General features: G+C 31.4%; 1 protein-coding gene across 1 annotated transcript in view; it reads left to right on the plus strand.

Annotated features, from left to right (window-relative positions):
* LOC140039339 (ATP-dependent RNA helicase DHX30-like) overlaps window positions 1-23,144 on the plus strand; it is a 30,024-nt gene extending 6,880 nt beyond the window's left edge. Inside the window, exons 8-22 of the mRNA XM_072084944.1 lie at window positions 954-1,149; window positions 7,094-7,165; window positions 7,431-7,507; window positions 8,371-8,500; window positions 8,788-8,911; window positions 9,186-9,317; window positions 11,479-11,617; window positions 14,349-14,439; window positions 15,863-16,013; window positions 17,065-17,156; window positions 17,367-17,467; window positions 19,907-19,994; window positions 20,320-20,428; window positions 20,907-21,091; window positions 22,265-23,144. Coding sequence (XP_071941045.1) covers window positions 954-1,149; window positions 7,094-7,165; window positions 7,431-7,507; window positions 8,371-8,500; window positions 8,788-8,911; window positions 9,186-9,317; window positions 11,479-11,617; window positions 14,349-14,439; window positions 15,863-16,013; window positions 17,065-17,156; window positions 17,367-17,467; window positions 19,907-19,994; window positions 20,320-20,428; window positions 20,907-21,091; window positions 22,265-22,432 — 1,855 coding nt within the window. The 3' untranslated portion in view covers window positions 22,433-23,144. The remainder of the gene's footprint in view (window positions 1-953; window positions 1,150-7,093; window positions 7,166-7,430; window positions 7,508-8,370; window positions 8,501-8,787; window positions 8,912-9,185; window positions 9,318-11,478; window positions 11,618-14,348; window positions 14,440-15,862; window positions 16,014-17,064; window positions 17,157-17,366; window positions 17,468-19,906; window positions 19,995-20,319; window positions 20,429-20,906; window positions 21,092-22,264) is intronic.
* Window positions 23,145-23,651: the final 507 nt, after the last annotated feature.

Genomic DNA, 23,651 nt, shown 5'->3' on the forward strand with positions numbered 1-23,651 from the left:
ACACTAATAATTGTCGTATTTGAGTGGGACCGTTGAGTAGTTTTTCCGTTGAGTACTTATGTTACGGAGTATTTTGAGCGTTGAGATTGTTTTTAACGAAAAAGCTTTCGTTGTCAAAGTTTTCTATTCGAATAACTTTCTGTTGAGCACAAAAATTTACAATTCGAATACAAAAAGTACTCAACGAATCTTTACGTTGACAACGAAAGTTCCCAATCGGATATGACAAGTAATACATTTCAATTTGTCAAAAACCAAATAAACTAGGCCACAATTATTAACCACACTCTTTGATAGTAACTTTGATTTGCAGAAATATAGCAAATGTTTAAGCTATTATTATGAAGTCTTAGACCCAAAGTATATACTGTATCTTCTTTTTTCTCTATAAATTAGGTAAATTACTGAAATAATGGACAATGGGTATCTGTAGTGTTTTTGTATGTGCACAGCTGGCCCCTGGGAAGACCAACCATATGTTGATCTGGGCATTTGGGTGAATTGATCTCAATGGAGATACTGTACAGATCAAATAAGCAAATAGCTAGATCGAAACCATAAAAGTAAAAGAGCCAGAAATAAATTGCAGAGCCTTATGCAACACCAAATTTTTTTAAATAATATAATTTGCCTAAATCAATCTTTTATTTTTGAATCTCTGGTCCATTGAAAATAAACAAATCTCGTATAATTAACAAATTTAAATAAAGTATATACAGTAAGTGACTAAGTACAACATGACTCACTCTCATCTCAGAATAATATTCTATCTGGAGAGCTTCTTAGACGCATAATACATTATGTACTAACATTGAGAACCTACTATATATTCAGGCCATGTATCGATTTTCTTAAAAATTTATAAAAATATAGAATCTACATTCTGTAAAGCTCATAATACAATGTCAAATTATTTAATTTCCCTGGTTTGTAATTATTCTCTTTATATTTAGCTGTCCAATTATCACAGTGCCTGGCTTTACATACCCGGTTAAAGAGTTCTTTCTACCTGAAATACATAAGTTGATTGGTTACAGGAGTCGGAGGTCACAAAATAATAGCAATAATGAGACCATGCTGCAACACCCTTTTACTGATGTTGATTGTGTTGTTGAACTTATAAATCACCTTGATCAAACCAAACCAGAGGTAAGTCCATTATACATGAGTACATGTACACCAGTTTAAAAAGAAGGTTTTTTATCAAACAGCTGCAATTATGGCTTTCTCATAAATTTGAACCATCGGTAAACAAAGGGAAATAACCACAATTATATAACAATGATAAATTTAATGCTAACATTTAGCAAAACAATGTATACAAATCGAATACTCAAATAAATGAAAGTCTTACAGATAACAGTTTTTTCAATAGCGAAAGTATCCCAACTTTAACTGAAGAAAGTAATATAATCTGTGAAGGAGACCTGACAATCAGAGAATGTTACAATGCCCTTAAAGGCATGCCACAAAATAAAAGCCTTGGTAATGACGGTTTATCAAACGAATGGTATTTAAAATTCTGGGATATTATAGGTCCAATAATGGTAAAAACACTTAATATTGGTTTAAATAGCGGAAAAATGAGTACCTCACAGAGACAGATGGTAATAACTCTTATTGAAAAAGAAGGCAAAGACCGATGCAAATTAAAGAATTGGAGACCATTTCATTACTAAATGTGGACTACAAAATAGCATCGAAAGCACTATCCACTAGATTAAGCCAGTTTATTCCTTCCCTTATCCACATTGATCAAACCGGTTTTGTAAAGGGCCAATACATTTGCCAGTCAGTACGAACTATTGAAGATATTATGGAGTTTACTAAAATAAACAATATTCCAGGAATTATGCTTTTTTTGGACTATGAAAAAGCATTCGATTCGCTTGAATGGGGTTTTTTGTTTCAGGTTTTAAAAAAAGTAAACCTCGGAGAAAAATTTATTCAATTCATAAAAGCATTATATACTGATATAAGTAGTTGCGTCATAAATAATGGGCAGTCATCAAGTTATTTTCCAGTTGGAAGGGGTGTACGACAGGGTGACCCCCTCAGCCCTTACTTATTTATCCTATCAATAGAATTACTAGCATGTGCCATAAGAGACGATAAAACTATTAAGGGGATTACAGTAAATAATAGAGAAATTAAAATAACTCAATATGCAGACGACTCCACATGCTTTTTGAAAGATGAAGTGTCAGCAAAAAATATAATTAACTTAATAGAGAAATTTTCAAAAATATCGGGCTTGAAATTAAATATAAGCAAATCGCAGGCTATATGGCTTGGTTCAAATAGGCGATGTAAAAACAAACCAATACATATGCAATGGCCCAACAACCAGTAAAAGCATTAGGAGTTTACTTTTCTTATCATGAAAGACAACGGGAAAAATGTAATTTCGAAACGAAAATTAAACAACTAAAAACAATATTAAACATATGGAGAACCAGACAACTAACCTTAGCAGGAAAAATAATTTTAATTAAAACATTCGCAATACCCCAATTTATATATCTAGCATCTGTCATACATATACCGCCCCATGTAGTTAAATCAATTGAAACAATGGAACGGTGGTAAAGGTATGATAAAAAGAACAACATTAATTGGGAATATTGAAGAAGGCGGCTTAAAAATGGTAGATATCAAACGTATGTTTAAGGCATTAAAGATAAAATGGATACAACGATATAACATAAATGTCAAAGCAGCATGGAGATCTCTACTACATAGGTTCCTAAATAAGCAAGGAGGCGACACTATTTTTTATTGTAATGTAAGCGCGGACTGTGTCCATCGTTGGAAAAATATTTCTTTGTTTTATAAGGATATGTTAAACGCTTATTTCGAATTAATACATCCTGATACAGTAAACGAAGGGTCCCAATATATATGGTTTAATAGGCACATGCATATACATGACAAGCCATTTTATTACAAGAGCCTCAGAGATGTTGGGATATGTTTAGTAAGCAACCTTTTTTATGAAAACGGTAATATCATTCCCTTTAATATGTGGATAAAGAGAGGCTTATTGACAAGTAATTTCATGCACTGGAGAATGACGATATCTGCAATACCCCCACAGTGGAAAGCAAACATGAAGCTAGGGTTTTTACGAAAAAATTATAAAAAGAGAGGGTTTATAGTGGAAGTGAAGAATGAAGAAAAAGAATTGGAAAGTATGAGTACAAAAAATATATACAGAGCCTTAATTAAAAAAATCTTTAAAATACCAACATCTCAAAGTAAATTGCAGGATGAATTAGGTGTAGATAGCGATAAATGGGAAAATATCTATGTATTACCATTTAAATGTTCTCAGGAGGTAAGAACCAGAATATTTCAGTATAAAATTAATGTGAATTGCTTGTCAACTAATAGTAGACTACATAAAATGAATATTGTACCGAGTACAATACAATACAATACAAATCTTTCTTTATTCTGGAATAGCTCTTTCAATACACAAGTACTGGTCTCCCAAGAGGTCCAGATTTGGAAAAAAATACAAGAAAAATAAAAGTAAAAGCTATATTAAAACTATGTACAATAGAAGTTATACAAGATGTTTAAATTCAACTTGACTAAATGTCTCATAATTTTTACGGATATGTACAGGAAGATTATTCCATAAGGTTGATGCTCTATAATTAAACATTCTCTTTCCATAAATATTGTTCCATGCTGGAACATTTAGAGTTTTAGTTGATTGACTTCTTGTATTTTTTGTGTGAAAAGTGTCCATAAATTTGAATAGATTTGCTAAATAAGATGGTGCTAAACCCTGTATGCATTTAAATAACGTAATTAATAAATCATTTTCCCATCTGTCATGGACACTCTTCCATTTTAGTGAGGACATCAATTCTGTTATAGGGGTGTACATATCAGCATAAAGAATGATTCTAGCTACTCTATTTTGAAGTACTTGAAGACGATTAACAAGTTCTAAGTTACAATTTGACCAAACATTACTACAGTAATCAAAACAGGGTAATACTATTGCATTAGCAAGTAGTCTTAAAGCAAAATTTGGAATATAATATCTTAATCTACGAATAATACCGATACGTTGTGATACTCTAGAAGCTACTTGTTCAACATGCTGTTTCCATGACATAAATGAATCAAATGTAAGTCCAAGATATTTAAAATTGTCAACTCTTTCGACATCATTGCCATTAATAGAAACAGAAATATTATTGAATTTACTAAGTGATATTCTAGTTCCAAATAACATAAATTTTGTTTTCTTTATATTGAGGGTTAGTAAATTGTTATCAAACCAGGTAGTGAACTTACTAACATTTTGATTAATCATGTTCTGTAGAAGAACTGGATCAGATGAGGAACATAATATTGTTGTATCATCTGCATACATGATACATTTATTATTTATCACATCTGGTAAAGAATTAACATAAATTATAAAAAGCAATGGCCCAAGAATTGACCCTTGTGGTATACCAACAGTAATAGGTTTAGAAAATGACAAAGATGATTTGATATTTACAACTTGTGATCTTCCTGATAAGTATGATATAAACCAATTTAAGGCATTACCATGCACACCGTATTGTTTTAATTTACTAAAAAGCAGATTATGATTTATGGTGTCAAAAGCCTTTTGCAAATCTAAAAAAATAGCAGCTGTAACATTACCTTCATTTATATTTTTTAGAATGTAGTCAGAAAAATCAATGAGTGTTGTATTAGTTGAATGGTTACGTCTAAAACCAGATTGACAAGGGTTTAAAATATTATTTTCCGACAAGTAGTAATAAAGTTTATTGTGTACTATTCTTTCAATTATCTTTGAAACTATAGGCAATACTGAAATTGGTCTGTAATTTCCAACATCAGATGTATCTCCTCCTTTGAACACTGGGGTAACTTTAGCAGTTTTCCATTTACAAGGAAATGTTGCTGTAATAAACGACAAGTTTATTATGTAATTAAGTGAGTGACATACAATGGGACCAGCTAATTTTAAGAGCTTAACATCAAAACCATCCAAGCCTGAAGCTTTGTTATTTGAAAAGCTATTGATTATATCAAATACACAATCAGGAGTTACAATGTGAAAATCAAAATTGTTTAAAATAATGTTAGTAGGGTTAGTGTTAGTATTACAAGGTAGATTATGTTTCTTAGCAAGATTATTACCAATAGAAGAAAAATAATCATTAAATTTATTAGCTATTTCTTTATCATTATTTGAGAGTCCACTACCAACCCGAACAGAGGAGATAGCTTGTTTTTTATCAGGAATAATTTTTTTAATGGTTTCCCACAATTTTTTAGAATTTGTGGTATTTGCTGTTATAGCATCTGTACAAATTTTCTTTTTAAGTGATCTATTTAGTTTATTTGCTTGAAATATTTGCTTGAGTAATATGTGTTCCTATTGTGAATCAAATATTGAAACTATGACCCATCTTTTGGTTGAATGTAACATTGCAACCAAACTATGGGATGAATTCACGACTTGGTGGGAAAACATTTCAAAAACAAAGATTAACCTTGATAAAACCTCCATATTATTTGGTTACAATACAGAAAATCCTGATATGCTATGTATTTTGTTGATAAAGAAAATTATATTTAGTTACAAATTAACTCACAAAAAGCCAGTCTTCCAGGTTTTTTTAATCGGTTAAAATTTAATTATAACGTAGAAAAAAACATTTGCTTCTAAAAGAAGTACATTGTATAATTTCAGACAAAAGTGGAGATTAATAGAAGATTATATTTAATAACTTAATGATACTGTTTCTCGAGGAAATGACTTACTTTTGTGTATTATTATTATTACGCTTGCTCTTTATTATTGTATTAAATTAAAATGTAAACCAGAAATTATTATTTGCACTTGTTAGATATTTTTAATTATTTATTATAGGCATACTATTAGTTCCTTAGTTACAATACAGATAATTAAATATATATATATATATGTATTATTTTAAAGAAACAAAAATGGTTATGTTGTTAAATGTATGTTTCTGATTTTAATTAGCACAATTATATTATAGTTCCTTGGTTATAGTACAGATTAAGATATATTTGTGTGTATGGGTGTGTATGTATATGAGTATTATTTATTATTACTATGTAAAGACAAAAAAAATTAATATGTTATTGTTAGTAAATGTATATCTCTGGCTAATTTGATTAATACAATTATATTTAGTTAGATTAGTTACATATTTGTGGAAAACACAGCATTTACCAAATTAATTAATTATTTACTTAAAAAAATATGGAATTAATAATTTATAGTTTTTAATATTATTTGATCACTGTAAGTTACTTTATTTAAAAGTTCATATCATTTTGATACCTATTACTTTAAATTTAAGTGATGAAAAAAAAACCAATTTTCTTTCTGAATCCCAAAAAAAAATTGCCCCCAAAAAAAACTCAATTACCAAGCAATAATCACCCCCAACAGTATCCTTATTACATGTCTATAAATCTTCCCCAACCCTTAGAATTATAACTATCAGACTAAATTAAAACAATTTGATTTCCAACACCACCCAGATACACCCCTACATCAGAATGAATAAATAAAAGAATTAATTAAAGTTCTCGATATAGTGTTTCTTTTTGTCCCCCAACGCTGAATAATTAAGAAAGATAAAAGTTTAACATTTTCTTGACAATGTTCTGCACTACAAAGAAATTTGTTTTAAAAACAACTTGCGTCTCTGCTCCCGTTCTGCTTTGCTAATAAATATATCTCCATAAACTGCAACTAATTTATTGCAACTAATGTTCTGCTTACAACAAGTTATTTCTTTACCACATTAAATGTCATAATTCAATAAATCGAATAGTTATTATTTTTCCTCAAATTGACTGTGTACTCGACAATGTATGAGTGTTAGATATACATTATAGTAACAACTAGTAATCAAATTCAATAAGATAAACAGTAGGCATAAAATGTTCACCTTTCAGCATACAATTACAGTTTTCTCCAATAATCTCAACATACAGTATTATTATAACTTCTCTGTCTGTAGATGGAGTAATGAAGTTTTGTAATAATTTAGTGTTTTTTTCTGCTCTATAGGGTGCCATTTTATGTTTTCTCCCTGGTTGGCAAGATATTAAAACTGTATATGATCAGCTGACAGACAATCAGGTGAACTTACTTTATATTTCCTTTTTTTATTCCAATTTTTACGAGATTCTCATCCAGCCCAAGGGTGTCTGGACAGTCGACATACCATATTTTCTTGCTCTGCTCTGAATATATTAATGATACAGAGGGATTCAGGAAAAGATATTCTAATAAAAATTAAAAATATTTGTATTCACTAACTGTGTATTTGGTAATCACAGTAAAGCACATAAAGGTATAACATTATTGATATAAAAATGAAAACTTTTATTTTTATTTTTAACAGAACACACACAATAATCGTAAAGTTCTGCCAGTACATTCTAACTTCTCTATCAACGAACAGCAAGAAATTTTTAAAAGGTTAGTAGTATGTTTTAGTAATTTCCAAATATTATTGAAAGTTGTTATAGTAATGGTTTGAAAATTTTTATATTATATGTGATATTGTCAAATCATGTCCACATAAATTAAGTTGTCTTTGAGACTGAATAATTCTTGTGGAATCTTGAGACTGGTATATCAGAGATGTTTATTTTGACAAAAGGATATAGTTAGTTATTACTAGTAACAATTAATTTAAAATAATGTAATTTAAATTATAAATACATAATAATGAATTGTGTGTGGTAGCATTTGTTTTATTGGCAATTGAAATGAAATGTACACAATAACTTAAAATGAATGTGGCCGGTTGCATGTTTTACAATCCCAGAGTTCAAAGTTTAAATTCTGCCTAAATGTTAACATGGCCAACTTAGCAATGTACTAAAAAGACTTCTTCTTTCCTTCTACTTTCAAAATCACACTTTTTTTTCTCGTTTTTTAATAGCCAATTAATTAATTTTTTTATTTTATTATTTATTATTTATAAAGCGCCTTTACAAAGAAAGATCAAAGTGCTATACAGAGTAATAACACAGAAAAAGACTATACAAAATAATATAATATTGAAACAAATAAATTTTACGGTGTTTCTTAAAAAGACAAGAATTAGGAGGCTGGTGAATTACCAATGAGATATTATTCCAAAGTTTAGTGACCACAGGGAAAAAAATGCACTATCACCAAAAACCTTTTAAGTGACAGGAACAGAAAGGCATAGATTGTCCATGGAAGATCTAATGCTAGGCGGACGAGGCCCATGTAAATTAATATCTTGGATATATTTCCAAGCAATTTCTAAAGTTTTGAGGCTCTAATAACAATTCATTTTTTTCATTCAGCCCACCTGAGGGGATACGAAAGATTGTTTTAGCTACAAATATAGCAGAGACGTCTATCACCATCAATGATGTTGTATATGTAATTAACGTAGGAAACCACAAAGAGCAACGCTATAACTCAGATGTTGGGGTAAGGTGTTTAATAGAACTTCTTTTGTAAAATATTTGTTATTTAGTATTCATTTATAATAAATGCATTTGTGAGTTTTAAGACATGTTTAGAATGAAGCGGGGGTTTGGTCGTTCATCATGACATTTTAAAAGTGTGAATATGCTTTCATCATCATCATCATCAAAACGAACAAATATGTTACCGCAACTGGTTAGCAGAGGTATGCTGTAAACCATAGAATCAATGTGTGTTTATGTCCCAAACAATCTCTAATGTTAATTAACTGATTCATATCTTTCTCATAGGTATCTTGTTTAGATCTTCAATGGATTTCACAGGCAAGTGTTATACAGCGTAAAGGACGAGCTGGACGCTGTCAACCTGGTGAATGTTATCATTTGTTCACTCAAGAAGACTACAAACAATTAGGTACAGTAATTTAAACCCTGTGTGCGACTTTCTTCCAAAAGCCTGTTTGTTATTCTACCTATTATTTAGTACATCTTGGCTGTAAGTGGATGCACAACTTGAACTCTTTATTATCACTTGAGTCTGGAAAATTAACTACTTATAATAACAATAGTAATTACAACGATAGTAAAACAATAGTAACAAATAAAATAGAATATTTAAAAAAAACTAGCAAGTTTTTTATTCTTATTTTGACCTTAATATTGTTTCCAATATCATTTTCTGACTGCAGATGAATACCAAGTTCCAGAGCTTCTACGAGTTCCTTTAGAGCAGGTCATAGTTCATGCTAAAGTTCATAACCCTAATGTGAATGCTGAAGAGTTTTTAGCGCAGGCTCTTCAAGCTCCTACTTTTGAAGCAGGTATGTAATTGGACTAAAATGAATACAGATGAGTATGGTAACTTATAGTTAATTAGCCTAGAAATTAGATATCTAATTAGCTACTCTTAGTATGTATATTTAAACCACATTTGTAGAAATGACCCAAAATAAAATACTTTTCTACGTTGCATCGTATTTACTTTGTACAAAGCAAAAAAATGTTAGCTGGCTATGTATCCATAGTATACTAAAATGAATATTTACGAGTTTAATTGGGAGAATATGCTGGATAATAAAAATGTGACTCACAGCCTTCTGGGCTAAGATGCGCACATGTGTAGCTCTGTCTACACTATCAAACTAGTTTGACAAAAAAAGTTTGATGTTCCCATATGATATGGTTAAATATGTAGTGATATGACATAATCATGTCCATTATATCGGCAAATCACACTTTTTTGTCACATAAAGTGTTGACAGTGTTATACAGCTGCCACCAACATTACTCATTTTTATGTCCACAAGTATGATCAAATATAAATATGATTTGAACAAAATATAATACAAAGCATTCTTTATTTGTTATAACATCCATGAGTGTACTCTTTTTGTATTATATTATAATCTGTCTTTTAACAAATTGATAATAGGCAGTGAATGTAATAATTTATTAGGAAATGACACCTTTGCATCGGTGGCACACACAGAAGTGGTGCATCCAATTTAACATAATACATCAAAACAATACATTATATGACGGATACAGGTTCTTAAACTATTTGCAAAAATATAAAAGAAAAATCATTATGAACATGGTAATACAGGTACTGTATTAAATTGTCCTACAGTATCATAGGTTTGAGTTGATAATTTAAAAAGGTATATAAAAATAAACATAAAATATAGTAAAGAGTTTATTAATATTATTATTGATTGCAAACCATTGTGTTTCAACATCAGGTACTGAAGACCTATAGTTGTTATCACAGGTGTATAATATTTACAAATCATATATAAAAGCAACAATACAAAAGAAAAACAATCTATATATTGGGAGATTTAAGTTCTGACCGTTTCTCCCATGCAGCTCTTGTGTATTGTATACAAAACAAATCAAAAAAGGTCTCAGATTGTTTACAAATCGCGGTAGAATCTCCACCTAAAATATACTGTAATTTATCATCAGCACTTGCTGTTGTGTAACGATTCCATGTGTCATAATCATTACAGAGCACAAGGTTATTTTGTAGAATGGATAATTCTTTCATTCTAATATTATCAAATGCTTTACAGTTTAATAAAAAATGTTTAATGTCTTCAATTTCACAATTCCCACATAAAGTACAATGACCGGACACATCATTGGACCATTTATAAGTTTTACAATCTAAAGGTAGAGTGTTAGATCTTAATTTAAATTTCAGACTTGTCTCATAAAAATGTGTTTTATCAAGTAAATATTTTTCTAAATTAGGGAAAGGTTTCAATTTTGAGTATAAATTTAATGAGGTTTTTTGCATTATATTATTTGACCACTCTGATTTATATGATTCTGACACACATTGCTTGACATTGCTGACTGAGAAAGGAACAAGAGTTAAACTATCATTATCAAAAACATTGTTGTAAAAGCCTATATCTGTACATTTTTCAAATATGTCAACACAACTGTACTAAGAAATTTATATTTTAAACGATCAAAGTCACATTTCAATTGTAGCATAGAATTAAGTACAATATTAGGCCACCTGTGGTCATCCATAGTTATAAAACGATTAAATAATTTAACTCTGGACAGTTTGTGTAACTTGGATAATGGAACCCACCCAAGGAGTTTACCGTGGAGCTTTGAGAAGAAAGCGGGCCATTTGCAATTGCACTTTCTCTAGGTCTTCGTTATCCTTCTTGGATTTATTATACCAAATGCTACAAGCATAATTTATTGAAGGAATTGCAATGGTTTTCCACAGTATGTTTCCATAGTACACCCGGTTAAAGTCATCAAGGTTAGCTATGATACCTTTGATATAAGCTATAAGCCGGTTGCCCTTTTGGATAACATGTTCATAATGTGAATGTTCACTCATGTTTGAGGAAATATAGACCCCTAAATATTTATAACTATTTACTTCTTTTATCAAATGTGTGAACATAAAATAGTACATTCTCATTAACATATGAATATATTTTTATTATTTAGTTGACAAGGCAATTGAAGTATTGGCAGAGATGAATATTCTAGATCAAAATGAATGTCTAACACCCTTAGGAAATAAAGTGTCCCAGATAAGCACAGATCCTAAGCTTGCTAAAGCACTTGTTTATGGCTCAATATTCAGGTCAGTATACCTTCCATTTCTCCTTCTCAGATTCTTGTTATCACCTTCACATACATAACTAGCCTGTCAATGGCCTCTTGTCGAGTAATCAACTGATTACACATTATATTTATATAATCTTCCCATAGCACACTGTTAGTGCTAATTAGGTTATATGCATGATATGCATATAACCTCTTGATTCTGTCAAAATCTTTATTTATTTATTTATTTATTTATTCTTTCCTTAGCACTATTTTGTCCGTGCATTATCTTGGCATCAGTTTCATCTAGCTAAGTCAAGTTTTTAGAGTATATTCCTTATGGCCAGGAATCGATGTGGTTATATTTTCACGATGCGTAATCAAAAATTACGTGGTCTACGCGCGATTTTACGAAATCACGTTTGTAATCATATCTTCACAAGCATGAATCACAATTAAACAAAATTTGGTACTCATAAATTTCAGGTCATATTTCATCATATGGCAATAAAATTACGTGTCTAGCGCATATAACGCTTGCGTACGCGCGCTTAAAATGTTCAAAATTGTCAAAATTTATTTTCGATGAAATTAGAGTACGTTTCAGGCAATTTTAAGCGTTTAAAAAATTGCCATGAGTGCACAAATTTTTGCACGCGCACTGCGCGTTAAAAGTTGGTGCGCACTCTTTTTGCCCGATTTCTGTTTTACAATCTTTCTTTAATAATATCATCATATTTGATTCAGGTTTCAACTCGAAATTGCGTTATACGAGCACGTCAAAAGTGATTGGCTACGCACGTATAAGTTAACAAAATGGTGAAAATATGCTAAATTTTAAAATGAATATATATCGTCAGAATGCAGGGGAACACCTATTTTTTATTTCATTTTCTTGAAGTGTATGTATCATATGTATGATTTATTATCAAATTAAGAGAACCAAAGTTGATTAAGTCATCATTAATTGCATATTAAATTAAAAAATAATAATTTCGACAATCAAACAAATTATGACATTTTCTTAGGCCAAAATAACAAACTTAACATTAACTTTCTTCCTTCAAAAGTTCATATATTAAAGTTAAAAGTATGTAGTTTGACAGTGCATCATTTGTTTACATTTTAAAGATGTCATCATAGTAAAAAATTATAATTCATTTCGGTATGTAATAATCTATCTGCACCAAACTGGTTACTGCATAGTAAATACACGGAGGAATTTTTCTACAACTTTTAGTCAGTTGTGTACAGCTCGATTGTCTGTGCTCGTGTCTATGGCATTCAAGGTACCGAGATCGAGTCTCACCTTGGGAAACGAAATAAGATTTTTTTTTTTATTATCCGTATTGTTTGTTCAAATTTATTTCTTAGTGTATAGATTATACACATGATTTATAATGAAATCTAGATAAAAATTAACTTATGTCTTTATTATTATGTAACAACAAATGTGGTTTATGACATTATACGCATATGGATCTTTGATCGGATTGTGATACCGGCTATGGTGTTCGCGTTAGCAAGGTCCTGTCATATATTATAAATAATTAAAGATTCTGAGAAAATCAATCAATCAATATATCTTTTAAAAATCAATTATCTTTATTTAAATCAATGCATATAGCCTATAATAATAATTCATTTCGGTATGTAATAATCTATCTGCACCAAAGTGGTTACTGCATAGTAAATACACGGAGGAATTTTTCTACAACTTTTAGTCAGTTGTGTACAGCTCGATTGTCTGTGCTCGTGTCTATGGCATTCAAGGTACCGAGATCGAGTCTCACCTTGGGAAACGAAATAAGATTTTTTTTTTTATTATCCGTATTGTTTGTTCAAATTTATTTCTTAGTGTATAGATTATACACATGATTTATAATGAAATCTAGATAAAAATTAACTTATGTCTTTATTATTATGTAACAACAAATGTGGTTTATGACATTATACGCATATGGATCTTTGATCGGATTGTGATACCGGCTATGGTGTTCGCGTTAGCAAGGTCCTGTCATATATTATAAATAATTAAAGATTCTGAGAAAATCAATCAATCAATATATCTTTTAAAAATCAATTATCTTTATTTAAATCAATGCATATAGCCTATAATTCGTCATAGTGACGAATTAAATCTAGTTAAATTCTTGTTTTTCTAAACCATTAATGTAAGCCAATGAATATTCTCATTAAGAACATTAATGAAATCATTAAACTAGGGTCTCATAGTATTTTCAATAATAATGAGCCATTTTACTTATATAATAGATAATATTTTTTATAATCCAGTAATCTTCTTTAATATATAGAATTTTTTTTATGATTGTTTTTTGAAGATGTATTGTCCCCAAAAAACATGACAATGAAGATTACTAATAGACTTTGAATAGGCAGTTTAAATAAATGTTTTCACTTCTGTAAATAATTTTAGTGAATAACTATTATGTAACATTAAAATGACACATTCAACAAAAAAAATTTAATTTTCAGGTGGACGAAATATCATTACATTTCTCAAATCGCAAATCCTAAAATTGATGATTGAATAAGAATAAAAAACAATATTTACATGCTTAAATAATAGGAAAAATGGCAATAATAAATACACATGCTTAAAATGAAAAATAGAAATTTTTATTTTTAATTATATTATTTGGTTCTTAAGTTTTTTATTCACTGGGTAGCTTATTTTAAATTGAATATGGTATAAATAATGAGAGGTATGGCATGCCCTTGCGTCATATATATTTTCTTGTTTGTAGGTGTCTTAATCCAGTAATAAGTATTGTTGCTGGTCTGAGTGCAAGAGAACCAATGAAAGAAACCCTTACCAATCGAAACAAGATTATGTCGGTTCGTATGATTTTATGATGTATATTTTACCCTCCAATTAATTACCTCCCAGCTCAGACTGCCACAAAATACAGCTAGCTATTGGTTGCCTAAAGTAAATTTAGTTAGAGACTGAAATCATTGCATTTCAGTCTGTAACTTTGATTTGAGGGATTTTTATAACAAAATATTCATATTCAGAACAGCATACTTTCATAGCTTGAATAGAGTGTTTAGAGTGCCCTCTTAATTTTTTTTTTAGTTCAATAATTAAGGGGTAATTAAACTACAGTAAAAATGAATTTTTCTCTGGGGAAAAATTGTCCTGGTTAGAAATTAATGAATGAACATTTGGAAAGAACCTTCAAATATAAATATGAATTATAATGTACTGAAAGCACAAAAGATAACAGCTGTAAAACCAAGTTACATTGTAAAAATAAAATTAGAAATATACACTTTCACCGCCAAAGACGGAAATCTCCGTCTTTCGATGCCCAGCGCCAGACCGCCAAAGACGGAAATTTCCGTCTTTGGCTTTTTATTGCACAATTTGTTAGATCAGGTATATATGGACCGCATGTAGAAATTTCAACATCCAAATCGATCTGGACCGCAAATATTTTGATACTTTATTAACCCCTAGTGCCATTGACCCCAGATGGCCTACATCGCGTCCTATCTGTAAACAACATAATATGCTTACTGCGGACTAAGCAATTGCAGAAATAATTGCCGACTCTGACTCTGAAAATGATTATTTATTATCCCCAGATGATGAAGGTATATTTGTACCTAAATCTGGTTTTTAAAATGTAATAAATAATTGGAGATAATTTAGCTAGCCTGGCCTAGGCTAGTTTGTAGAATAGGTTGAGAATCGTGACACTGACAGACGGTGCAGCCAGACTAAAATTCTTATTATCTCTGCTTTGTTCTCCGATTGAGCCTAAAGTGCTAAAAGTAAGCCGAGTTCTTTGTACAATTATGTGGTATTACAGTTTTATTTCAATAAAGTGTTTGGTACCATTGGAAAGTTTATTTCTATCTCATTATTTGAGTGTGTATTGCATGTTATTCTGATTACAAACACCTTTGCTATGAGCCTTGAAAAACAGGTAAATTTATCTAAAATGGCTGGCGGTGAGGGGTACTTCTTTTATTGAATGCTTGGCGGTGAAAATGTTAATGCAATTGTATCAGATGACAATGAAATTACAATTATTCTATTCAAATTTTACTATATAAATATTATGCTTTCTGAAGCCCATAGCCAGAGGGGTTCAAGGGTTCCTATAGTGTCCTTATGACGGAGATGGTAAATAGGCCTAAGACTTGCTCATGACGAGCTTTGCACCTTTTGTGGACAAAATATAGCATCCTGTTAAATTTCTGGCTAAGCAATTGCTTTCTTTACTGTATTATTTTTTTTAAATTTTCTTAGGTAAAACAATTATATAGTGGTTCATCCAGGAGTGATCATATTAGCAGATTAAACATTTACAATGCCTGGGAAGAGAGTCTAGCTGAAGGCTCAATGAATTGGTTTGTACAAGATAACTGTCTAGATAAAGGAACACTGTTTTTCATTAGAGGTGAGTCTATACATAAAACCCCTATTCAGACGACATCCCTATTACAAAGACACTTTCCCATGAAACTATCAAGGGACAATGTTTTAACACTTTAAGACAAACCCCTATAAGAGGACAGTTTATTGTACCCTACTATGTTCTGCTATGACACAAGTTAAAAACATGCCAGTACAATCAGTAATGTCTTTGCCTCCTAGCAGGTTGTCAGTAGTTCAAATTTAAATTCAAATATTCTTTATTCATCATCATGAAAATATACAACAATATATGAGAACATAAAAAAAAAGATGAAAAGGAAATACATAAAAACTCAAAAGAGCTTGATTAGTTGTGTCCCCCTACGTCCCTAACTAGCCTAAAAACTAATGCATAAATAATAAAAAAAAACTCTAAATCCTGCAACAAGTATTATTTTTTTAATTATTTGTAAAATGATAATAAATGTTCTTTAAACAATGATTTAAATATATTTAATGATTTGGTACTTTGTAGTTCGTAATTCAAGTCATTCTACAATTTAGGTCCCACACATGACACAGTAAAGTTAGTAGAAGTACGATTACGTTTTCTGAGTCTCATTTTGTCTTTAGATCTTGTATTATAATTATTAGTTATTAAAGGAATACTTTAGATTATTTATAAATTTCTTATTATTGTTGATAATATAAAAACTGAAACTGGAGGCTAAGGCTTTGTATTGCAATGCACCTCTAATACTGCATTACAAACAACTTTAGCCATATTTTATTATTCAATATATAGAATAAGAAATACTATATTCTTTACTTACCAATATAAAAAAAAATCTGAAAAAAGTGAAGCAAGCCATTATGATTCAGGTTTGTTATGTCAGTTGCTTATTTTTCTACTCATTTTTAATTGGTTGATTAATTTTTCATCTCAAGACTCTTGGTACCTATAAATATGTCATTATGTCTGAGTATGTTTTATTCCATAAGATGAAAAAATAAATTGAATTTATTATCATATATCCAACATTTCAGTGGACTCTCTGTTTACTTATGAAGTTCGTTATTTTTAAAAATTAAAGGTTTGCGTCGACAATTTTCTGAGAATTTAAGGGATGCAGGAATGAGATCAAGGTATTCTAATTACAAAGAGAATCATGAAGAATTAATAAAGGCAAGTTTAGTTTTGTTTTTGTGAGTAATTGTCTTCCAGTTTGCTGTTTGAATTTAATGCTCGGACTGATATATTATAACAAATATACAGTAGTTTATTTAAAAAATGAAACAAATAAAATATTATAATGAAGGAGAAAAGGAGGTAATTACAACAACAACGACATAAAAACAAAATTACAATATTATGCATAATTACAATGTTTTTTAGGCTGTGCTTTGTGGTGCATTTGTTCCAAACATTCTGCAAGTTCGAAGGGGATCACACATTAAAGGAAAGTTAAAACCCAATAAACTTTCATTTAAAGACATGTGAGTTACTATAAAATATCTACAACTGTAAATATACAGATGATGATGATGATCAAATAAAGATCGAAATGTTTTATATAAATGTACATGGAGGTTTTTGGGGCTTTACTGTAATGATATATTTTGAGTTTGTACAAACATTGCTCTCTAGGGATCGATACTATGTAGATAAGTTTAGGATAATGGACATTTGAAAATTCACTAAAAGCTATATGTAAAAAGATTGATTTGTTCTCTATGGGTGGTTCCAATCCTACCACCTGGCTATCGGCTTGGTTTAAGATTGATTTGTTCTCTATGGGTTGTTCCAATCCTAACACCTGGCTATCGGCTTGGTTTAAGATTGATTTGTTCTCTATGGGTTGTTCCAATCCTACCACCTGGCTATCGGCTTGGTTTAAGATTGATTTGTTCTCTATGGGTTGTTCCAATCCTACCACCTGGCTATCGGCTTGGTTTAAGATTGATTTGTTCTCTATGGGTTGTTCCAATCCTAACACCTGGCTATCGGCTTGGTTTAAGATTGATTTGTTCTCTATGCGTTGTTCCAATCCTACCACCTGGCTATCGGCTTGGTTTAAGATTGATTTGTTCTCTATGGGTTGTTCCAATCCTACCACCTGGCTATCGGCTTGGTTTAAGATTGATTTGTTCTCTATGGGTTGTTCCAATCCTACCACCTGGCTATCGGCTTGGTTTAAGATTGATTTGTTCACTATGGGTTGTTCCAATGCTACCACCTGGCTATCGGCTTGGTTTAAGATTGATTTGTTCTCTATGCGTTGTTCCAATCCTACCACCTGGCTATCGGCTTGGTTTAAGATTGATTTGTTCACTATGGGTTGTTCCAATCCTACCACCTGGCTATCGGCTTGGTTTAAGATTGATTTGTTCTCTATGGGTTGTTCCAATCCTAACACCTGGCTATCGGCTTGGTTTAAGATTGATTTGTTCTCTATGCGTTGTTCCAATCCTACCACCTGGCTATCGGCTTGGTTTAAGATTGATTTGTTCTCTATGGGTTGTTCCAATCCTACCACCTGGCTATCGGCTTGGTTTAAGATTGATTTGTTCTCTATGGGTTGTTCCAATCCTACCACCTGGCTATCGGCTTGGTTTAAGACTGATTTGTTCACTATGGGTTGTTCCAATCCTACCACCTGGCTATCGGCTTGGTTTAAGACTGATTTGTTCTCTATGCGTTGTTCCAATCCTACCACCTGGCTATCGGCTTGGTTTAAGATTGATTTGTTCACTATGGGTTGTTCCAATCCTACCACCTGGCTATCGGCTTGGTTTAAGATTGATTTGTTCTCTATGGGTTGTTCCAATCCTAACACCTGGCTATCGGCTTGGTTTAAGATTGATTTGTTCTCTATGCGTTGTTCCAATCCTACCACCTGGCTATCGGCTTGGTTTAAGATTGATTTGTTCTCTATGGGTTGTTCCAATCCTACCACCTGGCTATCGGCTTGGTTTAAGATTGATTTGTTCTCTATGGGTTGTTCCAATCCTACCACCTGGCTATCGGCTTGGTTTAAGACTGATTTGTTCACTATGGGTTGTTCCAATCCTACCACCTGGCTATCGGCTTGGTTTAAGACTGATTTGTTCTCTATGCGTTGTTCCAATCCTACCACCTGGCTATCGGCTTGGTTTAAGATTGATTTGTTCACTATGGGTTGTTCCAATCCTACCACCTGGCTATCGGCTTGGTTTAAGATTGATTTGTTCTCTATGGGTTGTTCCAATCCTACCACCTGGCTATCGGCTTGGTTTAAGATTGATTTGTTCTCTATGGGTTGTTCCAATCCTACCACCTGGCTATCGGCTTGATTTAAGATTGATTTGTTCTCTATGGGTTGTTCCAATCCTACCACCTGGCTATCGGCTTGGTTTAAGATTGATTTGTTCTCTATGGGTTGTTCCAATCCTACCACCTGGCTATCGGCTTGGTTTAAGATTGATTTGTTCTCTATGGGTTGTTCCAATCCTACCACCTGGCTATCGGCTTGGTTTAAGACTGATTTGTTCACTATGGGTTGTTCCAATCCTACCACCTGGCTATCGGCTTGGTTTAAGACTGATTTGTTCTCTATGCGTTGTTCCAATCCTACCACCTGGCTATCGGCTTGGTTTAAGATTGATTTGTTCACTATGGGTTGTTCCAATCCTACCACCTGGCTATCGGCTTGGTTTAAGATTGATTTGTTCTCTATGGGTTGTTCCAATCCTACCACCTGGCTATCGGCTTGGTTTAAGATTGATTTGTTCTCTATGGGTTGTTCCAATCCTACCACCTGGCTATCGGCTTGATTTAAGATTACCCTGTACATGCTGAAATTTAACTATTACAGATTCACACATACAAATCAAATCAATTGATCACAAAGTCTTTTTTATATTTGTTGTGTATAAATACATTCATTATTGTTTCAGGCATGTTGGTAAAGTTTTACTTAGAGGAAGATCTGTTAACTCAAAAGAAAAATCCTACAAATCACGATGGCTGACATATTTTGCAAAAGTAAGCGAATGTGAAGGAAAAAATTCTGTAGTTAATCTACTTTTAAACCTTTTATGATTGTGTTTGTTAGATATTGTAGTGCGAATGCACTTTTTGTTAATAATAATTTCAAGAATTTATGAAAATCGGTAAATTACAGTTTCCCATGTTGAATCGAAGCTTCTTAACAAACTTTTTTTTAAATTTGAATCAAGATAAACTCATGTTATGTATAGTTGGCGGATTAACATTTAATATGTACAGTTACTGTTATGAAGTTAAAAATTAAGAGAAAGGAATTAATTTATTTGTTATAATTGCTATTTTTCAATATATTTTCTTTCAGACTCAATCAAGTGCAACATTTATCCATGAAACTTCAATGGTACATCCATTAGGTTTAATATGCCTTGCTGCCAAGTCAGCCTGGACAGAGAGGGTCTCACCTGACCTAGGTAAGTACCTATGCAATTTATATTCAATCAAACAAGGTATTTGGCTATGTACATTATTTACAACATTTTTTGTTAGAATTTGAATGGAAACTGGACAGATCTGACTAGAGTTAAATTGTATTATTGAAATGTTGATTTTTGTTAACTGTTATGGCAATGAAACTGTATTATAAGTGTGATAATTGGTTTGACAGAGTTTTGTCAAAAGAAACTATTTCAGATACTCTCTTGCCAACCTTTTGATATTGCAATTTTACACTGCACATATATCAATCTTGAATAGTGAAACACTTGTTGCATTTTAAGGGTTGCATTGCTTATAAAGAAACAATAATTTTATTGGCCAAAAGTGGTTAAGGCAGGGGTAGGAGTGAATGCATTGACCATAAAATAGGTTTAAGGCTTTCCTTAATTGACCATATTTCTGGTGGAATCTATTAAACCGGTTTCATAAAATCATTAATTATTATTTTAATAGATGAACGACTTCGAGGAAACTTGGATGAATACAATTTAGATCAAATTGTAAAATTTAAAATAGCACTGTCAAATGATGAACAAAAGTCAATCAGTTTTTTTATGTACAGAGACGTAGCTGAGATCTTATTAGATGTTATGGAGCATGTGCATAGGATGGTACAAGAGTCTCTTGACAATTATATGGTATGTCAATGCTTGAAAACCCCCTCACAAATATTGATGAATCCTGGGGTAAGGAATTAGGCCTGGTGATTGACTGTGATGTATATATGATGTAACCACTAGCCAGACACCAGAAAAATCTATTTTTTTATAAAAAAAAAAAAGCCAGATAACAAAAACATTATTTAACAGTCTATAGATTAACATAACTTTCAGTTTTGTGGAACTATATAACTATTTTCAATTACAAAAATTAGATACAGTATTTTCAAATACTTACTGACTGACAATATGATAAAATGGAAACTCATTTAAATCCGCCAAGGAGGTATATGTAATCGGTAGCGTGTGTTTGTTTGTTTGTTTGTTAGCAGGATTACTCAAAAAGTAATTACAAGATCTTTACCAAAATGAATATACAGATAGATATCAAGGACCATTCCATTAAGTTTTGGGACCATTTGGGACCATGGTCCCAATTCTGGACCACTTTTTGAGTATACTTTTCAGACCTTCTATTGTTAAAAGATAGGACAGAATTTTTCAAAAGGCGGCGAGCAGTCTTAAAGTAACAAGTAAACTAAAATTGCATTTTCTCGAGAACTACTTGTCCAAAAAACTTCATTTTTGTACAAGAGGCAAGAGTTATAATTTTTGATTTGTAATTTTAAAACATAATTTGATTTAATGTGCACGATTTTTGATGCGAATAGTTTTAAAAACCTATTTCTTTTCAAATTCACTCGTTTGATTTTCGCGTTGCTGTTCTATTGTTAGTCAACTGAAGCTATTGTTAATTGAAAGGCTTGTTACATAACCATTACACCAAACTCGCATACACATGTTTGTAGTGGAATTAGCCTAAATCACAAACACCGGAGAAATCTTATGTAGGAGAATTTTACAGTAGGCAGAGGTGTGCACTCTCGGAGTGGCTTTCTAGTTGTTTATTAAACTATTTTCTTTGTCAATTAATCCTTCACACATACGTGTCAATAGAGCAATCTTGACTACGCATACGATGGGTTAGTTTCGTTAACGTTATTTACAATATTAACAGTTAATTTGCAACTTAACCAAAATACCACATTAAATAATAAATTTAATAAAATTCCAAATGCTTAATATTTTTTAAAGAAGGAAACATACTTTTAATAGTTACTTAATTGTTCTTCATCTTCTTTATTCATTTAGACTGAAGAAAATGTGGAAAAACATAAGTGCATTGTGGGTATAGTTTGCAGCCTGCTATCAAGTGTACAACAGCCATATATTGAGGAAAAAGGAGGAAAGAAAGAGAAAAATATACTGATGTTAGATTCAGATGACGAACTAACAGATTCAGAGAAGATACGATGGTGATGCCTCGCTGTTTCCATGACAGCTGTGTGATGCTAGGTAAACTTTCTCAATTTCTACAAATTTGAGTTGCTTTATTGGTGTAAAGCCTGCGATTTAAACCCCAACTGGTCTACAGTATGAATGTTTGCTGCAGGAATTCTGTGGCATCATGGCATTCATGAAAAACACCCTTGGGTGAATCAAACGTTTAAAGTATTATTACAACAATACTGCAAACATTATCATGCAGTTATTATGGTTGAATTGAGATGCTTTTGCTTCAGTGGTACAAAGCTCCAATCCAATTCATCAGGGGTTAAATAGAAGTGGCAAAATAATGTTTTTATTCACTAGTATTATACAATTAATGTAATCTAATAATGAATATTTTATGATTTAAGTTCATGGTAACAGTAAAAAGTGAAAATCATTCTCCATTCAATGGATACAAAACGTTTATCATTTGTTTTTATATCACATCTGCTGTTAAATTTTAATATAATTAATATCCATCGCTTCCATCTTAAATGCGATGTCATAATTTAGTCCATGGCAAAAAGAAGGTGGTCAGATTTTGGCAGCAAAGCACAACTATTATAGATGGCACACTTTACATATTAGTTTTTGCCGTTGCATTATTATCAGCATATCTCGTGGCACAAACTCAACATTTTTTAAAGCTGGCTGTTGAATAGAACCGTTACATTTTAAGAAAATTGTTATGAAATCAACCAATCAAAGTGTTATGCGAATAATAATTAGGAATGAACAAGTGTGCAAAGCAAGCGTTCATGTGATTTTAAACAAATACATTTTACCACACAAGTTTGAATTATAAAAATTTGTTTACACTATGTTTATTTACAGTAATACTGTATGTAATTTAAAAGTTTGAATGAAAAGAAAAACTTGATTGAAATATTATTATATTTTCTACAGTACCATATGGTACACAAGGTTTATTTTTTACCAAAAGAGGCTTTACCAAGAATAATATACAAATAATGAATGTTTATGAGTGGAATGGTCTAAATAATGGCATGAGGTGAATGTAGATTATAAGGTTAAATTTAATATTAACCTTTCATCATTCACTGAATAACATTATTTTATTTTTTTTAAATTTTATTTTATTCAATTTCCAGGTAACATACAAAAATCATAAACAAGGTACGGCATCATTCAACAAAACAGAACAAAAGTACTATCAGCACCTGCGGGTAACCAAAAGTGGATCAGT

This window comes from Antedon mediterranea, chromosome 2 (genome assembly GCF_964355755.1).
Source record: "Antedon mediterranea chromosome 2, ecAntMedi1.1, whole genome shotgun sequence".
Classification (NCBI taxonomy): domain Eukaryota; kingdom Metazoa; phylum Echinodermata; class Crinoidea; order Comatulida; family Antedonidae; genus Antedon; species Antedon mediterranea.